This window comes from Cervus elaphus, chromosome 13 (genome assembly GCF_910594005.1).
Source record: "Cervus elaphus chromosome 13, mCerEla1.1, whole genome shotgun sequence".
NCBI lineage: Eukaryota > Metazoa > Chordata > Mammalia > Artiodactyla > Cervidae > Cervus > Cervus elaphus.
In genome coordinates, this window is record NC_057827.1 from 31273257 (window position 1) to 31294729 (window position 21473).

At 41.1% G+C, this 21473-nt stretch overlaps 1 protein-coding gene across 1 annotated transcript in view; it reads left to right on the forward strand.

The window, feature by feature from the left end:
* The window catches only part of LOC122706321, a 92269-nt gene that overhangs the window by 34511 nt on the left and 36285 nt on the right, over positions 1–21473 (forward strand). Inside the window, exons 6-7 of the mRNA XM_043921466.1 lie at positions 270–349; positions 486–603. Of these exons, the coding sequence (XP_043777401.1) occupies positions 270–349; positions 486–603 (198 nt within the window). The remainder of the gene's footprint in view (positions 1–269; positions 350–485; positions 604–21473) is intronic.

Below are 21473 nucleotides of genomic sequence, written 5' to 3' on the forward strand. Positions count from 1 at the left end.
CTACACTTCTTTCTAGGGTCTCGGAGGCCCCAGGGACCAGGCTTGTTTACACATAGGGGGCCCACTGACCACAGCCATGGTGTCCTGACTGCGGGGACATGTGACCCCAGGTGGGTAGTTTGGGGACTGCGTGAGTTTCACCCCATCTCCATGGGTCAGGATCACATGTGTGGGGAGACCATACGTACAAAGCTAAGAAAAAGGGAAGAATACGTGAGAGCTTCACTTGTGTTTGGGAATTAATGCTTTATGGTATTCACTTTATATAGGCATGTTGCCTGTTTTCTTCTTTACCCCCGCGAGGTTCACCCTCCCTGGGGCTCCTGGAGGTTCCTCAGGTGTCTACCTGGTAATTACTCCAATTCACCAGCACGAACATGGCGGGAAGGGAGGCAGGTTCACCTGGTGAATTGATTGCAGGGCACACGGACCAGGTGAAAAGCCAATGGGCAACAAGTGAAGTTGCTACTGTGATCTCCTTCCAGTCGACCGCCCCTCCTCAGCAGAGACCAGACCTGCGCCTCATCTCCTAGGCCTGCGCCTGGTGTGTGTTTTGTCAACACCTCAGTGGAACAAGAAAGGACCGAGCCTGCAAGAACCAAGGTAGTGTGTTCAACATTATCATGACAGCTCTAAAAACAGTTACAACCACACAGAACCAAAGGGAGAAGAGGAGGACTTCTCTGGGAAAATTGTGGGGAGAGAAGACTGACCCTACACTGCTGTCTACCATCACAGAAGTTTACAGAAACTCACTCGTTTCACTTTAAGGGCCCAACCAGCAGAGACATGGTGCCCTAACCAAGGGTCATGCGACCCCAGGTACAGGGTCTGGGGATTGTGTGGGTCTCACCCCATCCACATGGGTCAGGATCCTGTACCTGGAGACCCCATGTCTGCTCTTTACCTGAAGCGTGTTTTGTCCCCTCGGAGATTCCCAACATCTGAATTGAGGGATTGTTGCCCTGATTAACCTGTGGTCCTTTTTCTTCTCTTCACCTTGTCTCATTCACATGAGGTCAGGCACCTTTGGGTGGGTTGCTGCTCTATGTTTTGCTGAGTGAAAACCTTTGGTGGTGTCATATTAATATCATAGCAGATCCCTTGTCTAATCGTAGGGGTCACGACTGCCTGGTGTCCCCTACACTGAGTTCAGATAATTTAATTTGTCATTTAACTGTCATTTTTTATTGAAGCATAGTTGATTTCTGTTGTTTTGTTTGTTTAGGTGTATATGAACTTGATTCAGTTATACCTAGATGTGTATCTATTCTTTTTCTGCTTTTTTCCTCATATTACAATTTTTCCAGTGCAGTTTCCTGTTCTATTCAGAAAACTTGATATATTATCAACTTGATATATATTAGTGCATGTATTTTCATCCCAAACTATTAATTTATCCCTCTCTTCTTTTGATAATTGGATTCGGTTTTCTCAGGCTGTGAGTCTGTTTGGTACATTAGTTCACTGGTATGAATTTATAGATTCCACCTGTACATATCACATATTTTCTCTCTACTTACCTCACATAGAATTATAATTTCTTGGCTCATCCATGCTGCTGCCAATATCATTATTTCATTTTGTTTTATGACTGAGTAGTATTCCAGTGTATAGATGTACCTTGTAGCCTTCACATTTCTGTCACTGGACATTTTGGTGGATTCTATGTCTTGGCTATTGTAAATAGTGTTGCCCTGAAAAGCAAGGTGCATGTGTCATTTTGAATGATGATTTTTTTTTTCTGGACCTGAGTCCAGGAATGGGATTTCAGGATCATATGATACCTCTCTGTTTAGTGTTTCAAGGAACGTCCATGCTGTTTTCCATAGTGGCTTCACCATTTAATTTACATTCCTACCAAGATTGTAGGATTCCTTTTTCTGTACATTCTCTACAGTATTTATTCTTTGTAGATCTTTTCAATGATGGCCATTGTGACTAATGTAAGGCAATACCTTATTGAAGTTTTGATTGGCATTGATTTAATAATTATTGATGTGGAGTAACTTTCCATGTGCTTTTATTATTTTACACCTTGTGAGTACAGTTTACCTCTTGAAACTGGCTTCTAGAAACTTGACCCTGTTTGGAATTCTTTTGTGATGATTTACCTCAGGACATTTCTTGAGTGCAGGTGTCATTTAAAGTCCTGTTGGACCTTTGACTATTAAGAGCCCTTCAGCACGTGTTTTATGGCTTCCCTGTTGGATCAGCGGTAAGGAATCCACCTGCAATGCAAGAGACTTGAGGAGACACAGTTTCGATCCCTGGGTTGGGAAGATCCCCTAGAGAAGGAAACGGCAACCCACTCCAGTCTTCTTCCCTGGGAAATCCCATGGACAGAGGAGCCTGGCAGGCTACAGTCCATGGGGTGCAAAGAGTTGGACACAGTTGAGTGACTAAACAAAACAGCAGCTGTTTTAATGTGTATATATCGATCTGAACCCTCTAATTACTCCCTGCCCCCTGACATTTCTTTTTGGTAAACATCAAGTTTCTTTTCTAAGTCTGTGAACATGTTTCTCTTTTGAAATGAAGTTCATTTGTGTCCATTTTAGATTCCACCAGAAGTGATGCTTGTCTCCCTGTCTCACTTTCTTCACTTAGTGTAATCACCTCTGCTTTCTTCCCTGTAAGTGGAAATGTCATTGTTTCATCCTTTTTTATTTCTGAGCAATATTGCATTGTGTACATGTACCCCATCTTCTGTATCCATTCATCTGTCTTTGTACACTTAAGTTGCTTCTGTGTCTTTGCTATTGGACCTAGGGCTGCCATGACCTTTGGGGTGCAGGTGTCTTTTCATATTTTGGTTTTCTCTGGATCTACACCTAGGTATGGTATTGCTGGATCACTTGGTACTTCTATTTTTAGTTTTCTAAGAACCTCCATAATGTTCTCCCTTGTGGGTGAAAGGTAATGCCAAGAATGCTCAAACTACTGCACAATTGCGCTCATCTCACACACTAGTAAAGTAATGCCCAAAATTCTGCAAGCCAGGCTTTAGCAATATGTGAACCGTGAACTTCAGATGTTCAAGCTGGTTTTAGAAAAGGCAGAGGAACCAGAGATCAAAATGCCAACATCTGCTGGATCATCGAAAAAGCAAAAGAGTTCCAGAAAAAATCTATTTCTGTTTTATTGACTATGCCAAAACCTTTGACTGTGTGGATCACAATAAACTGTGGAAAATTCTGAAAGAGATGGGAATACCAGACCACCTGACCTGCCTTTTGAGAAACCTGTATGCAGGTCAGGAACCAATAGTTAGAACTGGACATGGAACAACAGACTGGTTCCAAATAGGAAAAGGAGTACGTCAAGGCTGTATATTGTCACCCTGCTTATTTAACTTATATGCAGAGAACATCATGAGAAATGCTGGGCTGGAGGAAGCACAAGCTGGAATCAAGATTGCTGAGAGAAAGATCAATAACCTCAGATATATAGATGACACTACCCTTATGGCAGACAATGAAGAACTAAAGAGCTTCTTGATGAAAGTGAAAGAGGGGGGTGAAAAATTTGGCTTAAAACTCAACATTCAGAAAACTAAGATCATGGCATCTGGTCCCATCACTTCATGGCAAATAGATGGGGAAACAGTGTCAGACTTTATTTTTTGGGGCTCCAAAATCACTACAGATGGTGACTGCAGCCGTGAAATTAAAAGACACTTCCTCCTTGGAAGGAAAGTTATGACCAACCTAGACAGCATACTATAAAGCAGAGACATTACTTTGCCAACAAAGGTTTGTCTAGTTAAAGCTATGGTTTTTCCAGTAGTCATGCATGGATGTGAGAGTTGGACTATAAAGAAAGGTGAGCACAGAAGAATTGATGCTTTTGAGCTGTGGTCTTGGAGAAGACTCTTGAGAGTCCCTTGAACTGCAAGGAGATCCAACCAGTCCATCCTAAAGGAGATCAGTCCTGGGTGTTCATTTGAAGGACTGATGCTGAAGCTGAAACTCCTATACTTTGGCCACCTGATGCAAAGAGCTGACTCCTTGGAAAAGACCCTGATGCTGGGAGAGATTGAGGGCAGGAGGAGAAGGGGATGACAGAGGATGAGATGGTTGGATGGCATCACTGACTCAATGGAGATGAGTTTGAGTAGACTCTGGGAGTTGGTGATGGACAGGGAGGCCTGGCGTGCTGTGGTACATCAGGTTGTGAAGAGTTGGACACGACTTGAGCGACTGAACTGAATTTATATTGATGTGAGGTGATACCTCATTGTATATTTGATTTGCATTTCTCTAAGAACTCGTGGTACTAGAGAAGACTCTTGAGAGTCCCTTCGACTGGAAGGAGATCCAACCAGTCAATTCTCAAGGAAATCAGTCCTGAATATTCATTGAAAGGACTGACGCTGAAGCTGAAACTCCAATACTTTGGCCACCTGATGCAAAGAACTGACTCCTTGGAAAAGACCCTGATGCTGGGAAAGATTGAAGGCGGGAGGAAAAGGGGATGACAGAGGATGAGATGGTTGGATGGCATTACCAACTCAATGGACATGAGTCTGAGTAAGCTCTGGGAGTTTGTGATAGACAGGGAAGCTGGCATGCTTCAGTCCATGGGGTTGCAAAGAGTCAGACACGACTGAACTGAAGAACTCATGAGATTGAGCACATTTTTATGTGCTTTATAGCCATATCTATGCCTTCTTTGGAGAAATGTGCATGTAGATCTTTGTCTGATTTTTTTATTGAATTGTTTGTTTTCTGATATTGTGCTGTACAAATTGTTTGTATGTGTTGGAGATAAATTCCCTGTGAGTATCTTCATTTGCAAGAATTTTTTTCATTCTGAGGGTTGTCTTTTTTTTTTTCACTTGTGATTTCCCTTTCTGTGCAATTGCTTTTAATGTTTGTTAGGTACCATTTGTTTATTTTTGTTTTATTTTTCGTGATTCTAAGAGGTGGATCACAAATGCTGCATTTTATGTCAAAGTATGTTCTGTTTTTTTCTTCAGTAGTTTCATAAAATCTGTCCTTTTATTTAGATCTTTAATCTATTTGCAGTTAAGTTTGTGTATGGTTTCAGGGACTAGTCTAATTTCATTCTCATTTTCATGCTAAGGAACCTGCCCCGTGTCCTCCACAGTGGCTGCTCCCAATTTCCATTCCCAGCATCAGTGTAGGAGGGTTCCCTGTGCTCTATACTCGCTCCAGCATTTATTGTTTGTAGAATTTCTGCCTGTGGCCATTATCATCAATGTGAGGTGATACCTTATTGAAGTTTTGATTTGCATTTCTCTCATATTTAATGATGTTGACATATTTTCATGTGTGTTTTTTTTTAAACAGTGTGAGTTAAACTTACTTATTCAAGTTAGCTTCTTGAATGAATATTCAAAATGTTTTCCCTGGTTTGAATATTTTTCCGATGATCTCCCTTAGGACATTTCTTGAGGGCAGGTGTTCTTTACTTACAGCTCTGCCGGCCTTGGGGATATTAAGTCCCCATGAGCAATGGTTTCAAAGTTGTTGTTATGGGAAATGGCCACAAGGTGGCAGCATGTCTTTATGCCCAACTCTGGTTACTGAGGGAACGAGAGCCTTGGGGAAAGGCCTGTTCCTGGATTGTCAGGGTGGAAAGTGCCAGAAGAAGCACTTAAAGCTTGTGTCCCATTCCTTCTTCCTTCCTTACCCCTGTCCTGTGGACACATCCCCTTTCCTGCAACACCACTCTGGGGAGAGTGCTTTCATCCGTAGATGGGAGGACCCTAAGGAAGGAGGCTGAAGGTGGGGACCCCACCACCAGGAGACATGGCACCCACGGGGTTTTTCAAAGCTCTTTCAGCCCAGAGGCTCCACATCCTTTGGGTGCAGTAGCCGTAGTTTTACTGCAGGAGGACCTCCTGGATCTGGAGGTTGTGGGCCCGGGCAGAGGGGAGCAGGCTCACAGGTCCATGGGGCAGGGCTCAATGGCTGGCACACCCTCCCCAGCTCTGTCAGCCCCATGGCAGTCCATCCTTGGGAAACAAGCCTGCCCAGGCTTCAGGGACGTGACAGCAGCCCGGGTCACTATGGCCTTAATGGAATCGAGTCAGCAGCTTTTGTTGTTTATTCTGTTTTCATCCTGTCATTTGAACTCTCTGTTTTCATTCAAAGTTCGTCTCATTTTTTCTCATGGTGTATGTATTTTTGATATTGAGTGGCAGGGGCTGTGTGTATATTTTGGAGATGAATTCCTTGTGGGTATATCCATTTGCAAATATTTTTTCCTATGCTGAGTGTTTCATTTTTTATTTCCTTTGGTATTCAAATGCTTTTAAATTTAATCCCTTTTTCTGGTTTGTAGTTTATTTTTCATTATTCTAAGATATGGATGCACAAGGAATTTGTTGTAATATATGTCAAATCATATCCTGTTTATATTTTCCTCAAGAATTTTATAGTGTCTGTCCTTACTTTTCGGAGAAGGCAGTGGCACCCCATTCCAGTACTCTTGCCTGGAAAATCCCATGGATGGAGGAGCCTGGTAGGCTGCAGTCCATGGGGTTGCTAAGAGTTGGACACAACTGAGCGACTTCCCTTTCACTTTTCACTTTCATGCATTGGAGAAGGAAATGGCAACCCACTCCAGTATTCTTGCCTGGAGAATCCCAGGGACGGAGGAGCCTGGTGGGCTGCCGTCTATGGGGTTGCACAGAGTCGGACATGACTGAAGCGACTTAGCAGCAGCAGCAGTCCTTACTTTTAGATATACTATTTGGCGTTTATTTTTGAGTATAGTGTCAGGGAGTATTCTAAGTTCATTCTCATTTTCATGGCTGAAGAAACCTTCAGAGTGTCCTTCACAGTGGCTATTACCAAATTACATCCCAAGCATCAATGGAGAAGGATTCCCTTTGTCTCTACACCCCCTTCAGCACTTGTTGATTGGAGAGTGTTAGACAAGGGCCATTCCTCCTGGTGTGATGTGATACCTCACCACAGTTTACATTTGCATTTCTCTATTATTTAGTGATGTTTCCATCTTTTCAGGTGGTTTTTTTTTTAATTTTTTTCATTTATTTTTATTAGTTGGAGGCTAATTACTTTATAATATTGTAGTGATTTTTGCCATACATTAACATGAATCAGCCATGGATTTATATGTGTTCCCCATCCCGATCCCCCCTCCCACCTCCCTCCCCATCCCATCCCTCTGGGTCTTCCCAGTGCACCAGCCCTGAGCACTTGTCTCATGCATCCAACCTGGGCTGGTGATCTGTTTCACCCTTGATTGTATACTTGTTTCAATGCTATTCTCTCAGAACATCCCACCCTCGCCTTCTCCCACAGAGTCCAAAAGTCTGTTCTGTACATCTGTGTCTCTTTTTCTGTTTTGCATATAGGGTTATTGTTACCATCTTTTTAAGTTCCATATATATGCGTTAGTATACTGTATTGGTGTTTATCTTTCTGGCTTACTTCACTCTGGATAGTGGGCTCCAGTTTCATCCATCTCATTAGAACTGATTCAAATGAATTCTTTTTAATGGCTGAGTAATATTCCATGGTGTATATGTACCATAGCTTCCTTATCCATTCATCTGCTGGTGGGCATCTAGGTTGCTTCCATGTCCTGGCTATTATAAGCAGTGCTGCGATGAACATTGGGGTGCACGTGTCTCTTTCAGATCTAGTTTCCTCGGTATGTATGCCCAGGAGTGGGATTGCTGGGTCATATGGCAGTTCTATTTCCAGTTTTTTAAGGAATCTCCACACTGTTCTCCATAGCGGCTGTACTAGTTTGCATTCCCACCAACAGTGTAAGAGGGTTCCCTTTTCTCCACACCCTCTTCAGCATTTATTGCTTGTAGACTTTTGGATAGCAGCCATCCTGACTGGCATGTAATGGTACCTCGTTGTGGTTTTGATTTGCATTTCTCTGATAATGAGTGATATTGAGCATCTTTTCATGTGTTTGTTAGCCATCTGTATGTCTTCTTTGGAGAAATGTCTGTTTAGTTCTTTAGCCCATTTTTTGATTGGGTCATTTATTTTTCTGGAATTGAGCTGCAGGAGTTGCTTGTATATTTTTGAGATTAATCCTTTGTCTGTTGCTTTGTTTGCTATTATTTTCTCCCATTCTGAGAGCTGTCTTTTCACCTTGCTTATAGTTTCCTTTGTTGTGCAAAAGCTTTTAAGTTTAATTAGGTTCCATTTGTTTATTTTTGCTTTTATTTCCAATATTCTGGGAGGTGGGTCATAGAGGATCCTTCTGTGATTTATGTCAGAGAGTGTTTTGCCAATGTTTTCCTCTAGGAGTTTTATAGTTTCTGGTCTTACATTTAGATCTTTAATCCATTTTGAGTTTATTTTTGTGTATGGTGTTAGAGAGTGTTCTAGTTTCATTCTTTTACAAGTGGTTGACCAGTTTTCCCAGCATCACTTGTTAAAGAGGTTGTCTTTTTTCCATTGTATATCCTTGCCTCCTTTGTCGAAGATAAGGTGTCCGTAGGTACGTAGATTTATCTCTGGGCTTTCTACTCTGTTCCATTGATCTATATTTCTGTCTTTGTGCCAGTACCATACTGTCTTGATGACTGTGACTTTGTAGTAGAGCCTGAAGTCAGGCTGGTTGATTCCTCCAGTTCCATTCTTCTTTCTCAAGATTGCTTTGGCTTCACGTGATTTTTTTTAAAGGGTGTGAATTAAACATACCTCTTGAAATTGTCCACTTAAATGCCTGCTTTGTTTTGAGTTCTTTTTGATGACAACCCCTAGGACATTTCTCCAGAGCAGGTGTTTTTACTTACATCCCCCCCATCCTTGTGAATATTAAATGCCCAGCAGCTCTGCTTTTCGTGGCTTTGTACAGATAAAGGTCACAGGGGAAGAGCATGACTTCATGACTCACTTTTCTTTTCCCCCTCTTATTTCCTTGTTATTTTATGTTGGAATAAAGTTGATTTGTATTGTAGTGTTTGTTTCAGTTGTAGAGGAATGTGATTCAGTTATATGTAGATGTTCATTTATTCTCTTTCGGGTTCTTTTTTGTATATAGGTGACTACAGTGTGTACATAAACTTCCCTATGCTATTCAGTAGTTACTCTTTGATCATATACTTGATATATATTAACAGTATATGGTAAATCAAGACTCTTAATTTCTCCCACCTGTATCTGGAGACTGTCGCTCATGCAGAGGTCAAAAGAGACTTCTTGTCCATGGTGGTAGCACACTGCCAGCGCATTTTCCCAGCTCCTCGAGACTCACTACACTCCAGACATGGGACCAAAGCCAGTCAGGCTCCAGGGGTGTGGCGCCAGCCCAGGTCACTATGGCCTGAGGGGAATAGTCAGCATGTTTTCCCCCTGCTTTTATTCTATAATTTGAACTGCTTTTATCCTGTAATTTTCCTGTAATTTGAATTACAACTTTGTGAGTTGTTTTTTTTTTTTTTTTTTTTTTTTTGCAGTCTACTGCAACTTGATTCACTTCCACATGGTTGTATACATGTATTTTTTTGGGGGATTGTTTTCTATATAGGTCATTACAGAGTATTTGTAAGTTTTCTTGTGTTACACAGTGGGTCCTAGTGAGTTATTTTATAAATAGTAGTGTGCATTTGTTAGTCTGAAGCAGCTCGTTTCTCCCTGCCCCACATCTTACTTTCTTGGTGACTGAAAGTTTATTTTCTAAGTCTGTGAGGCTATGTCTCTTTGGGAAAGACATTTATTTTTATGCATTTTTAATTACACCTTGAAGTGACATCATATACTTGTCTGTCCCTGTCTGCCTTACTTGGAATGATCATCTCTACATTCTTTCCTGTGGTTAGACTTGGATTATTTCCTACTTTCTTATGTTTGAGTAATATTGCATTGTGTATACATACTTGATCGTCTGTATCCATTCATCTGTAATTTCTACAGTTAACTTGCTTCCCTGACTTGGTTATTGTACCTAGTGAGGCCAAGAGGGAAGGGGGACCCACATCTTTTAAATTTTTTTTTCTCCAGATATATGCCCTATCATGGGATTTCTGGATCTAAAAGTGTTTCTATGTTATTTTTAAAATGAACCTCTATAGTCTTCTCCCTACCAGATGTATCTATGTACATTGCAATCAACAGTGCAGGAGGGTTCCCTTCTCTCCATAACCTCTCAAGCATTTATTTTTTAAGATGGCTTTTCTGACAAATGTGAACACAATCCTCATTAGAGGGTTGATTTCCGTTTCTCTAGTATTAGTGATGCTGAGTATCTTTTCATGTGCCAAATTGCAGTCTGTTGGCATTCCTCAGAGAAATATCCATTTTTATATTTGGCCCCCTTTTTTTTGTGGGGGAGGTGTATGTTTAACAGTGAGTTGCACAAGCTTCTTGCATGGTTTGGAGATGAATTCCTTGTAGGCATCTCATTGTAAATGTTTTTTTTTTCCTATTCTGAGTGTTATCCTTGTCTTTTGTTTAGGGTTTTCCTTGCTATGCAAATCCTTTTAAGGTTAGTTTAGCCTGGTTTCTGATTTGTAGTTTATTTTTCTTTATTCTAAAAATGTGTGTCCACAAAGAACTTGCTGCATTTTATGTCAAATTATGTCCTGTTTATACTTTTCTCAAGGATTTCATAGTATCCATCCTTATATTTAGATATTTATACTATTTGGAGTCTATTTTTGTGTACAGTGATAGGGAGTATTCTAACCTCATTCTTCTCTCCATGGCTGAAGGAACCTCCACAGTGTCCTTCATAGTGGTTGTTTCCAATTTACATCCCAAGCATCCGTGGAAGCGGGTTCCGTTGTCTGCACACCCTCTCCAGCATTTATTGTTTGTAGTGTGTTGGGCAATGGCCATTCTTCCCAGTGTGGTGTGATACCTCATTGTAGTTTAGAATTGCATTTCCCTAATGTCTAGTGATGTTGTGATTTTCTCATGTGATTTTTTTTTAAGGGTGTGAATTAAATTTACCTCTTGAAGCTGGGTTCTTGAAAGTCTTCCTAATTTTGAATTCTTTTTCAATGGCCACTCTTAGGACGTTGCTGGAGGGCAGGTGTTTTTTACTTACAGCCCCTGAATCGTTGTGAATATTAAATACCCAGCAGCACAGCTCTTCATGGTGGTGGTACAGAAAATGGCCACAAGGCAGCAGCACTTCTCCATGCTACAATTGCCCCCCCCTTTTTTTTTTAATTTGTAATTCCTCCTGAGAAATATGTATGTAGGTCAGGAAGCAACAGTTAGAACTGGACATGGAACAACAGACTGGTTCCAAATAGGAAAAGGTGTACATCAAGGCTGTATACTGTCACCCTGCTTATTTAACTTATGTGCAGAATACATCTTGAAAAACGCTGGGCTGGATGAAGCACAAGCTGGAATCAAGATTATTGAGGGAAATATCAATAACCTCAGATATGCAGGTGACAAAACCCTTACAGCAGAAAGTGAAGAAGAACTAAAGAGCCTCTTGATGAAAGTGAAAGAGGAGAGTGAAAAAGTTGGCTTAAAGCTTAACATTCAGAAAACTAAGATCATGGCATCCGGTCCCATCACTTCATGGCAAATAGATGGGGAAACAGTGGAAACAGTCTCAGACTTTATTTTCCTGGGCTCCAAAATCACTGCAGATGGTGACTGCAGCCATGAAACTAAAAGACACTTACTTCTTGGAAGAAAAGATACAACCAACCTAGACAGCATTTTAAAAAGCAGAGACAGTACTTTGTCAACAAAGGTCCATCTAGTCAAGGCTATCATTTATCCAGTAGTTATGTATGGATGTGAGAGTTGGACTATAAAGAAAGCTGAGCACCAAAGAATTGATGCTTTTGAACTGTGGTGCTGGAGAAGATTCTTGAGAGTCCTTTGGACTACAAGGAAATCCAATGAGTCAATCCTCAAGGAAATCAGTCCTGAATATTCATTGGAAGGACTGATGTTGAAGCTAAACTCCAATACTTTGGCCACCTGATGCGAAGAACTGACTTATTTGAAAAGACCGTAATGCTGGGAAAGATTGAAGGCGGGAGGAGAAGGGGATGACAGAAGATGAGATGGTTGGATGGCATCACCGACCCAATGGACATGAGTGAGTAAACTCCGGGAGTTGGTGATGGACAGGGAGGCCTGGCGAGCTGCAGTCCATGGGGTTGCAGAGTCGGATAGGACTGAGCTGAACTGAGTTTCCTTGTAACTTTATACCAGAACATCGTTGATTTCTGATGTCTTTGTTTCAGGTGTACTGGAACTTGATTCAGTCATACATAGATGTTTCTCTCTTCGCTTTCAGGTCTTTTTCAGGAACTTGATTCAGTCATACATAGATGTTCTTCTGTTCTCTTTCAGGTCTTTTTCTGCACATAGGTGATTACAGTATGTTCAGTAACCTTCCTTCTGCTTCTCAGTAGTTACTTCTGGATCACCTGCTTGATATGTATTAATGCATATATGTTAACTCCAAACTCTTGATTTCTCCTGCCTGTATCTGGAGGTTGGAGGCTCTCCAGAAGGGAAGAGATACTCCAGGTCCATTTTGGAGGTACACTGCCTGCCACAAGCTACCAGCTCTCTCAGCCCCAGCACACTCCATCCTTGGGACACAAGCCAATCTGGCTCCATGGATGTGACACCAGCCCAGGTCACTATTGCCTGGAGGGAACACAGTTAGCACTTTCTTCCCCATTTTTTTTTTCTTTCTGTTTTTAATCTATAATTTGAACTAGAGTATAAAGGTGAATTAAAATCTTGTTTTCTTTTTCTTTTCAATGTGCTGCAACTGGTTCATTTCCACATAGATGTAAACATATTTTCAGGGGGGTTCTTTTCTATATAGGTGATTACATAGTGTTGTGTAAGATTCCTTGTGTTACACGGTGGGTCCTGGTGTCTTACTTTAGAAATAGTTATGTGCATATGTTAGTTTGAAGCAGCTCATTTCTCCCTGCTCCACATCTTACTTTCTTGGTGACTGGAAGTTTCCCTTCTAAGTCTTTGAGGCTGTGTCTCTTTTTGAAAGACGTTCATTTGTATCCATTTTCAGATTATACCTAGAAGTGATATCATGTGATACTTGTATCTCACTGTCTCCCTTCCTTCACTTGGAATGACCATGTCTACTTTCTTTTCTGTGGCTGGACTTTGCATTATATCCTACTTTGTATGGTTGAGGTATGTTGCATTGTGTCTATGTACCCCACCTTCTGTATCCATTTATGTGTGCTTCTATAATTAGCTTGCTTCCTTGTCTTGGCTGTTATCTTTGACTACAAAGACCTCGGTTGGCAAAGTGATGTCTCTGCTTTTTATAACACTGTCTAGGTTGGTCATACCTTTCCTCACAAGGAGCAAGTGTAGTCCGCCAGGCTCCTCTGTCCATGGAATTCTCCAGATAAGAATACTAGAGTGGGTAGCCATTCCATTCTCCAGTAGATCTTCCCAACCCAGAGGTCAAATCCGGGTCTATATTTCTGTATTTCATGTATGAACATATAGGTGCATATTTCATATATGAAAGTAGAATTTTCTGTATTTCATATATGAACATATATAGGTGCATAATTCATGTATGAAATAGATTTTATGTATCTCACATATGAAAATATAGGTGTGTATTTCAGTATGAAAACTGAATTTTCTATATTTCATTTAGGAAATATAGGTGCATATGTCACATATGAAAATGGGATTTTCTATATTTTATGAAAATATAGGTATTTACATTTGTAGCGTTAACTCATTTGCTATTCTTTAAGCAAAAGAATAATAAGTTTACTATAATTTATAATTATACTAAGTCTTACAACTTGGGCTTGGTAAATTGTGAGTTTTGCCTGGATTTCTAGTGCAACAGTTCTCAAACTTCAGTTTGCTTCAGTGCTTCAGAATCACCTGGAGGGCTTATGAACTCAAACTGTCAGATGGCAGGCAATTCCAGAGCTTCTGTTTTAGTAGATTTGCAAATACCAGTCCCGGGACCAGAATGAAAATCATTGTGCCTTTTGCGTAATTCTTTTAAAGACTTAAAGTGAGTCTTCTAAATCAATTATACTGCCTTACATCTTAATACATACGAAAGTCTTAATTTGAAACTAGAGGATTGCTAAATGACTTCTATTTATATGGCATTGTGAACTGAAATCAATATGTAGGCATCAAAAATAACATTAAATAAAGTGTTTTGTCAGAGAACACTGAAAAAAGCAACTTTGAAAAAACCATTTTTATTCTGTAGTTAGATTAATTGGCTTGACTTTAATTAGTTCCTTGTGAAGCAATCTGATTTCGGTGTTGACCATCTGGTGATGTCCATGTGTAAAGTCTTCTCTTGTGTTGTTGGAAGAGGGTATTTGTTATGACCAGTGCATTCTCTTGGCAAAACTCTATTAGCCTTTGCCCTGCTTCATTCCGTACTCCATGGCCAAATTTGCCTGTTACTCCAGGTGTTTCCTGATTTCCTACTTTTGCATTCCAGTCCCTTATAATGAAAAGGACATCTTTTTTGGGTATTAGTTCTAAAAGGTCTTGTAGGTCTTCATAGAACCATTCAACTTCAGCTTCTTCAGCGTTACTGGTTGGAGCATAGGCTTGGATTACCGTGATATTAATTGGTTTGCTTTGGAAATAAACAGAGATCATTCTGTCATTTTTGAGATTGCATCCAAGTACTGCATTTTAGACTCTTTTGTTGACCATGATGGCTACTCCACTTCTTCTAAGGGATTCCTGCCCACAGTAGTAGATATAATGGTCATCGGAGTTAAATTCACCCACTCCAGTCCATTTTAGTTCACTGATTCCTAGAATGTCGACATTCACTCTTGCCATCTCCTGTTTGACCACTTCCAATTTGCCTTGATTCATGGACCTAACATTCCAGGTTCCTATGCAATATTGCTCTTTACAGCATCAGACCTTGCTTCTATCACCAGTCCCATCCACAACTGGGTGTTGATTTTGCTTTGGCTCCATCTCTTCATTCTTTCTGGAGTTATTTCTCCACTGATCTCCAGTAGCATATTGGGCACCTAACGACCTGGGGAGTTCCTCTTTCAGTGTCCTATCATTTTGCCTTTTCATACTGTTCATGGGGTTCTCAAGGCAAGAATACTGAAGTGGTTTGCCATTCCTTTCTCCAGTGGACCACATTGTGTCAGACCTCTCCACTATGACCCGTCTGTCTTGGGTGGCCCCACATGGCATGGCTTAGTTTCATTGAGTTAGACAAGGCTGTGGTCCTGTGATCAGATCGGCTAGTTTTCTGTGATTATGGTTTTAGTGTGTCTGCCCTCTGATGCCCTCTTGCAACACCTACCATTTTACTTGGGTTTCTCTTACCTTGACTGTAGGGTATCTCTTCATGGCTGCGCCAGCAAAGAGCAGCTGCTGCTCCTCACCTTGGATGAGGAGTATTTCCTCACGGCCGCCCGACCTGACCTTGAACGTGGAGTAGCTCTTCTCGGCACTCCTGCACCCACGCAGCCGCTGCTCCTTGGAGGTGGGGTTGCTCCTCTCGGCCGCTGCCCCTATCTTCTCAGCACCGAAATCAGATTGATTATATTCTTTGCAGCCAAAGATGGAGAAGCTCTATACAGTCAGCAAAAACAAGACCGGGAGCTGACTGCGGCTCAGATCATGAACTCCTTATTGCCAAATTCAGACTTAAGTTGAAGAAAGTAGGAAAAACCACTAGACCATTCAGGTATGACCTAAATCAAATCCCTTATGATTATACAGTGGAAGTGAGAAATAGATTTAAGGGACTAGATCTGAAAAACAGAGTGCCTGATGTACTGTGGATGGAGGTTTGTGACATGGTACAGGAGACAGGGATTAAGACCATCCCCATGGAAAAGAAAGGCAAAAAAGCAAAATGGTTGTCTGAGGAGGCCTTACAAATAACTGTGAAAGGAAGAGAAGCGAAAAGCAAAGGAGAAAAGGAAAGATATTCCCATTTGAATGCAGAGTTCCAAAGAATAGCAAGGAGAGATAAGAAATCCTTTCTAAGCGATCAGTGCAAAGAAACAGAGAAAAACAACAGAATGGGAAAGACGAGATCTCTTCAAGAAAATTAGAGATACGAAGGGAACATTTCATGCAAAGATGGGTTCGATAAAGGACAGAAATGGTATGGACCTAACAGAAGCAAAAGCTATTAAGAAGAGGTGGCAAGAATACACAGAAGAACTGTACAAAAAAAAGATATTCACGACCCAGATAATCATGATGGTGTGATCACTCACCTAGAACCAGACATCCTGGAATGTGAAGTCAAGTGAGCCTTAGAAAGCAGCACTATGAACAAAGCTAGTGGAGGTGATGGAATTCCAGTTGAGCTATTTCAAATCCTGAAAGATGATGCTGTGAAAGTGCTGCACTCAATATGCCAGCAAATTTGGAAAACTCAGCAGTGGCCACAGGACTGGAAAAGGTCAGTTTTCATTCCAATCCCTAAGAAAGGCAATCCCAAAGAATGCTCAAACTACTGCACAATTGCACTCATCTCACACGCTAGTAAAGTAATGCTCAAAATTCTCCAAGCCAGGCTTCAGCAATACGTGAACTGTGAACTTCCAGATGTTCAAGCTGGTTTTAGGAAAGGCAAAGGAACCAGAGATCAAATTGCCAGTATCTGCTGGATCATCGACAAAGCAAGAGAGTTCCAGAAAAACATCTATTTCTGTTTTATTGACTATGCCAAAGCCTTTGACTGTGTGGATCACAATAAACTGTGGAAAATTCTGGAAGAGATGGGAATACCAGACTACCTGACCTGCCTCTTGAGAAACCTGTATGCAGGTCAGGAAGCAACAGTTAGAACTGGACATGGAACAACAGACTGGTTCCAAATAGGAAAAGGAGTACGTCAAGGCTGTATATTGTCACCCTGCTTATTTAACTTATATGCAGAGTACATCATGAGAAACGCTGGGCTGGAGGAAAGCACAAGGTGGAATCAAGATTGCTGGGAGAAATGACACAAGCCTTATGGCAGAAAGTGAAGAGGAACTAAAAAGCCTCTTGATGAAAGTGAAAGAGGAGAGTGAAAAAGTTGGCTTAAAGCTCAACACTCAGAAAACTAAGATCATGGCATCCGGTCCCATCACTTCATGGCAAATAGATGGGGAAACAGTGTCAGACTTTATTTTTTTGGGCTCCAAAATCACTGCAGATGGTGATTGCAGCCATGAAATTAAAACACACTTACTCCTTGGAAGGAAAGTTATGACCAACCTAGATAGCATATTTAAAAGCAGAGACATTACTTTGCCAACAAAGGTCCGTCTAGTCAAGGCTATGGTTTTTCCAGTAGTCATGTATGGATGTGACAGTGGACTGTGAAGAAAGCTGAGCGCCAAAGAATTGATGCTTTTGAACTGTGGTGTTGGAGAAGACTCTTGAGAGTCCCTTGGACTGCAAGGAGATCCAACCAGTCCATCCTGAAGGAGATCAGTCCTGGCTGTTCATTGGAAGGACAGATGCTGAAGCTAAAACTCCAATACTTTGGCCACTTCATGCGAAGAGTTGACTTATTGGAAAAAACCCTGATGCTGGGAGGGATTGGGGGCAGGAGTAGAAGGGGACAACAGAAGATGAGATGGTTGGATGGCATCACCGATTGGATGGACATGGGTTTGGGTGGACTCTGGGAGTTGGTGATGGACAGGGAGGCCTGGCATGCTGCAATTCATGGGGTCGCAAAGAGTCGGACACGACTGAGCGACTGAACTGAACTGTGAAGCAAATTTTAAGAGACTAAAAGGACTTTATATAATTATTTAAAATATCATTAACTTCTTGATGGATGGAATCTTCTATTTTAAAAAATACCCCAGTTTTATTTTCCTAACTTTTTTTTTTTTAATTATTTTATGTGTTTGTAGCTGACCACCAACTATATTTTTAAACTGAAGTACAATTGATTTTTATTCCTATATTTGTTTTGGGTGTACAACATAGTGATTCATTATTTTTATGGAATGTACTCTATTTAAAGGTATCAGAAAATAATGGCTTTATTACACTGTGCTGTAAACTATGTTTTAGTAGCTTATATATTTTACAGATAGTAATGTGTATCACTTATTCCCCTGTCCCTGTCTTGTCCCTGCCACCTCTCTCTCTACACTAGTAACCATTAGGTCTCTATATCAGTGAGTTGGTTTCTGTTTCATAGATAAATTCATTTGCATCATATATTAGATTCCACATATAAGTGAAATCATATGATATTTGTCATTGTCTTTCTGGCCTACTTCACTTGGTAGAATAATCTCTAGGTTTATGTTGCTGAAAATGGAATTATATTAATATTTTCTATATTTCATATATGAAATTATATGTGCACATTTCACCTCTGAAAAGGGAATTTTCTATATTTCATATATGAAAATAGAGGACCATATATATGAAAATGGTAGAATTTTCTGTATTTCATATATGACAGTAGATGCACATATTGAAAGAGCTGCAAATTTCATCTATGACAGTGGTAGAGTTTCCTTACTTCATATATGAAAATAGAGCGACTGAACAAAGTCCTGTCCACACTGATTATGTTTAGACGAGACCGTGCACTTTCTGCGATGAGACCATTTAGACCTGACTTGTACTCTGTGCACTAGGACATGGAGACCCGGGTAGAGACCTGGCCTGGCCTCGTCCTGGAAAACTCTGTGCCTGCGTCTGAACATCAGTGCTCAGATGTCTGGGGTCTGGGGCTGAGGTGGGCTTCTCTGGGTAACCGTGCTCTCCTCTGAGTGGGGTTCCATGGCCCTCCCGGGGGTCAGTGCTGTGGTAGGGCTCCTAGTCTGTCCCCTGCCAGGTTCACCTTCCTGGGGCTCCTGGTGACCCCTCAGGTGGCTACCTGGTAATTACTCCAATTTTCCAGCACATTCAGGTTGAGTAGGGAGGCAGGTTCACCTGGTGAATTGATTCCAGGGCACAGGGATCCTGCAAAAAGTCAATGGGCAGCAGGTGAGGTTGCTGCTGTGGTCTCCTTCTAGTCGACTCTCTCCTCCAAAGAGAACAGAGCTGCCCCTCGTCTTTCAGCCCGGCTCTCCGTTGTTTCTTAGCACCTCAGCGGGACAGAGCCTGCCAGAACCAAGGTAGTGTGTTCACCTCTTGCATGAACTTTCAAACCAGCAAAACAGTCACACAGAACCAAAGGGAAAAGAGGAGGACTTCTCTAAGACAAGTCTGGGGAGAGGAGACAGACCCTCCACTTCTTTCTACCATCCTGGGAGATTACAGGAACCCACTCGTTTCCACCTTAGGGCCCCAACCAGCAGAGACCTGGTGTCCTAACCAAGGGTCCTGCAACCCCAGGTGCAGGATCTAGGGAGGTGGTGTCAATTTGAAGAGTGTGGAAGCGTGTTCCCAGGTACAGGGTCTGGGGATTGTGCGGGTCTCACCCCATCCACGTGGGTCAGGATCCTGTGTACACAGAGACCACATGTCTGCTCTTTACCTGCAGTGTGTCCTGTCCCCTCGGAGATTCCCAATGTCTGAATTGAGGGTGTTGCCCTGATTAACCTGTGGTCCTTTATCTTCTCTTCACCTGTCACCTTAACATGAGCTCAGGCACCTTTGAGTGGGTTGCTGCTCTGTGTTTTGCTGAGTGAAAACCTTTGGAGGTGTTATATTAATATCATAGCATATCACATATATAATTCATAGGGTCACGGCTGTCGTTTCCCCTAGACCAAGCTCAGGTAATTTAGTTTGTTATTGAATTGTTATTTTATATTGGAGTAGAGTTGATTTCCAGTGTTTATTTTTAGGTGTACATGAACTCAATTCAGTTATACATGCATGTACATATATTCTTTTTCTGTTTTTTTCTCATATAGGCTATTACAGTTTGTTCAAGAGAGTTTCCTGTTCTAGTCAGTAGGTTCCTTTTTCACTATCAACTTGGTATATATTCATGTGTATGTTTTCATCCTAAATTCTTAATTTATCCTTCCTTTCTAACTTTCTTTTGATAATCAGAATTTGGTTTTCTCAGGCTGTCTCTGTTTCGTGCATTAGTTCATTGGTATGAATTTATAGATCCCACCTGTATGTGATATCTTAAGATATTTGTCTTTTTGTCTCTGACTTACCTCACATAGAATTATAATTTCTTGGTTCATCCATGCTGCTGCCAATATGATTATTTCATTCTGTTTTGTGGCTGAGTAGTATTTTAGTGTACAAATGTATAATGCAGTCTTCATATTTGTGTCAGTGGACATTTTGGTGGGTTTTATGTCTTGGCTATTGTAAATAGTGCTGCCCTGAAAATCGAGGTGCACCTGTCACTTTGAATGATGATTTTCTTTGGATCGAAGCCCAGGAATGGGATTGCAGGATCATATGATACCTCTATGTTTAACGTTTCAAGGAACCTCCATGCTGTTTTCCATCATGGCTTCACCAGTTACAGTCCCACCAAGACTGTAGGAAGATTACATTTTCTATATGTTCTCTACAGTATTTATTCTTTGCAGATATTTTCGATGATGGCCATTGTGACTAGTGTAAGGTGATAGCTTATTGAAGTTTTGATTGGCATTGATTTAATAATTATTGATGTGGAGTATCTTCCCATATGCTTTTATTATTTTACACCTTGTGAATACAATTTACCTCTTGAAACTGGCTTCTTGAAACTTGGCCCTGTATGGAATTCTTTTGCAATGATTTTCCCCAGGACATTTCTTGACGGCAGGTGTCATATTAAAGCCATGTTGGACTTGTGACTATTAAGAGCCCTTCAGCACCTGTTTTATGGCTTCCCTGCTAACTCAGTCCACCTGCAATGCAGGAGACTTGCAGGAGACACGGATTTGATCCCTGGGCCAGGAAGATCCCCTGGTACAGGAAATAGCAACCCACTCCAATATTCTTGCCTGGGAAATCCCATGGACAGAGAAGCCTGGCAGGCCTCCATGGGGTCACACAGAGTCAGACATGATTGAGTGACTAAACAACAATAGCACCTGTTTTAATGTGTATATATTGATCTGAACGAGCTAATTACTCCCTGCCCCTCCACATTTCTTTTTTGGTAACCATAAGTTTCTTTTTAAAGTCTGAATCTGTTTCTCTTTTGTAAAGAAGTTCATTTGCATCCTTTTTTTGGTCCTTTTTTTATTGTGCGAAAATATACAGAAGATGAAATTTAATGTTTTAAAATATACAGTTCAGTAGTATTACAGACATTCACTTTGTTGTACCACCATCACCACCATTCATGTCCAGAACTTTGCCTTCTCAAACTGAAACTCTCAACCTATTAGACAATAACTTCCCATTCCCTCCTTCCTCATCCTTGGCAATAACCATTCTACTTTCTGTCTCTCTGAATCTGACTACTCTTGGTATCTCATATACATGGAATCCTACAGCATTTGTCCTTTGCCCCAGGATTATTTCATATAGCTTAGTGTCTTCAAGATTCACTTATGTTGTAGCATGTTTCAGAATTTTTTTTAAAGGCTGAATAATGTTCCGTTGTACATATAGATCTAGAGCTTTGTAGTT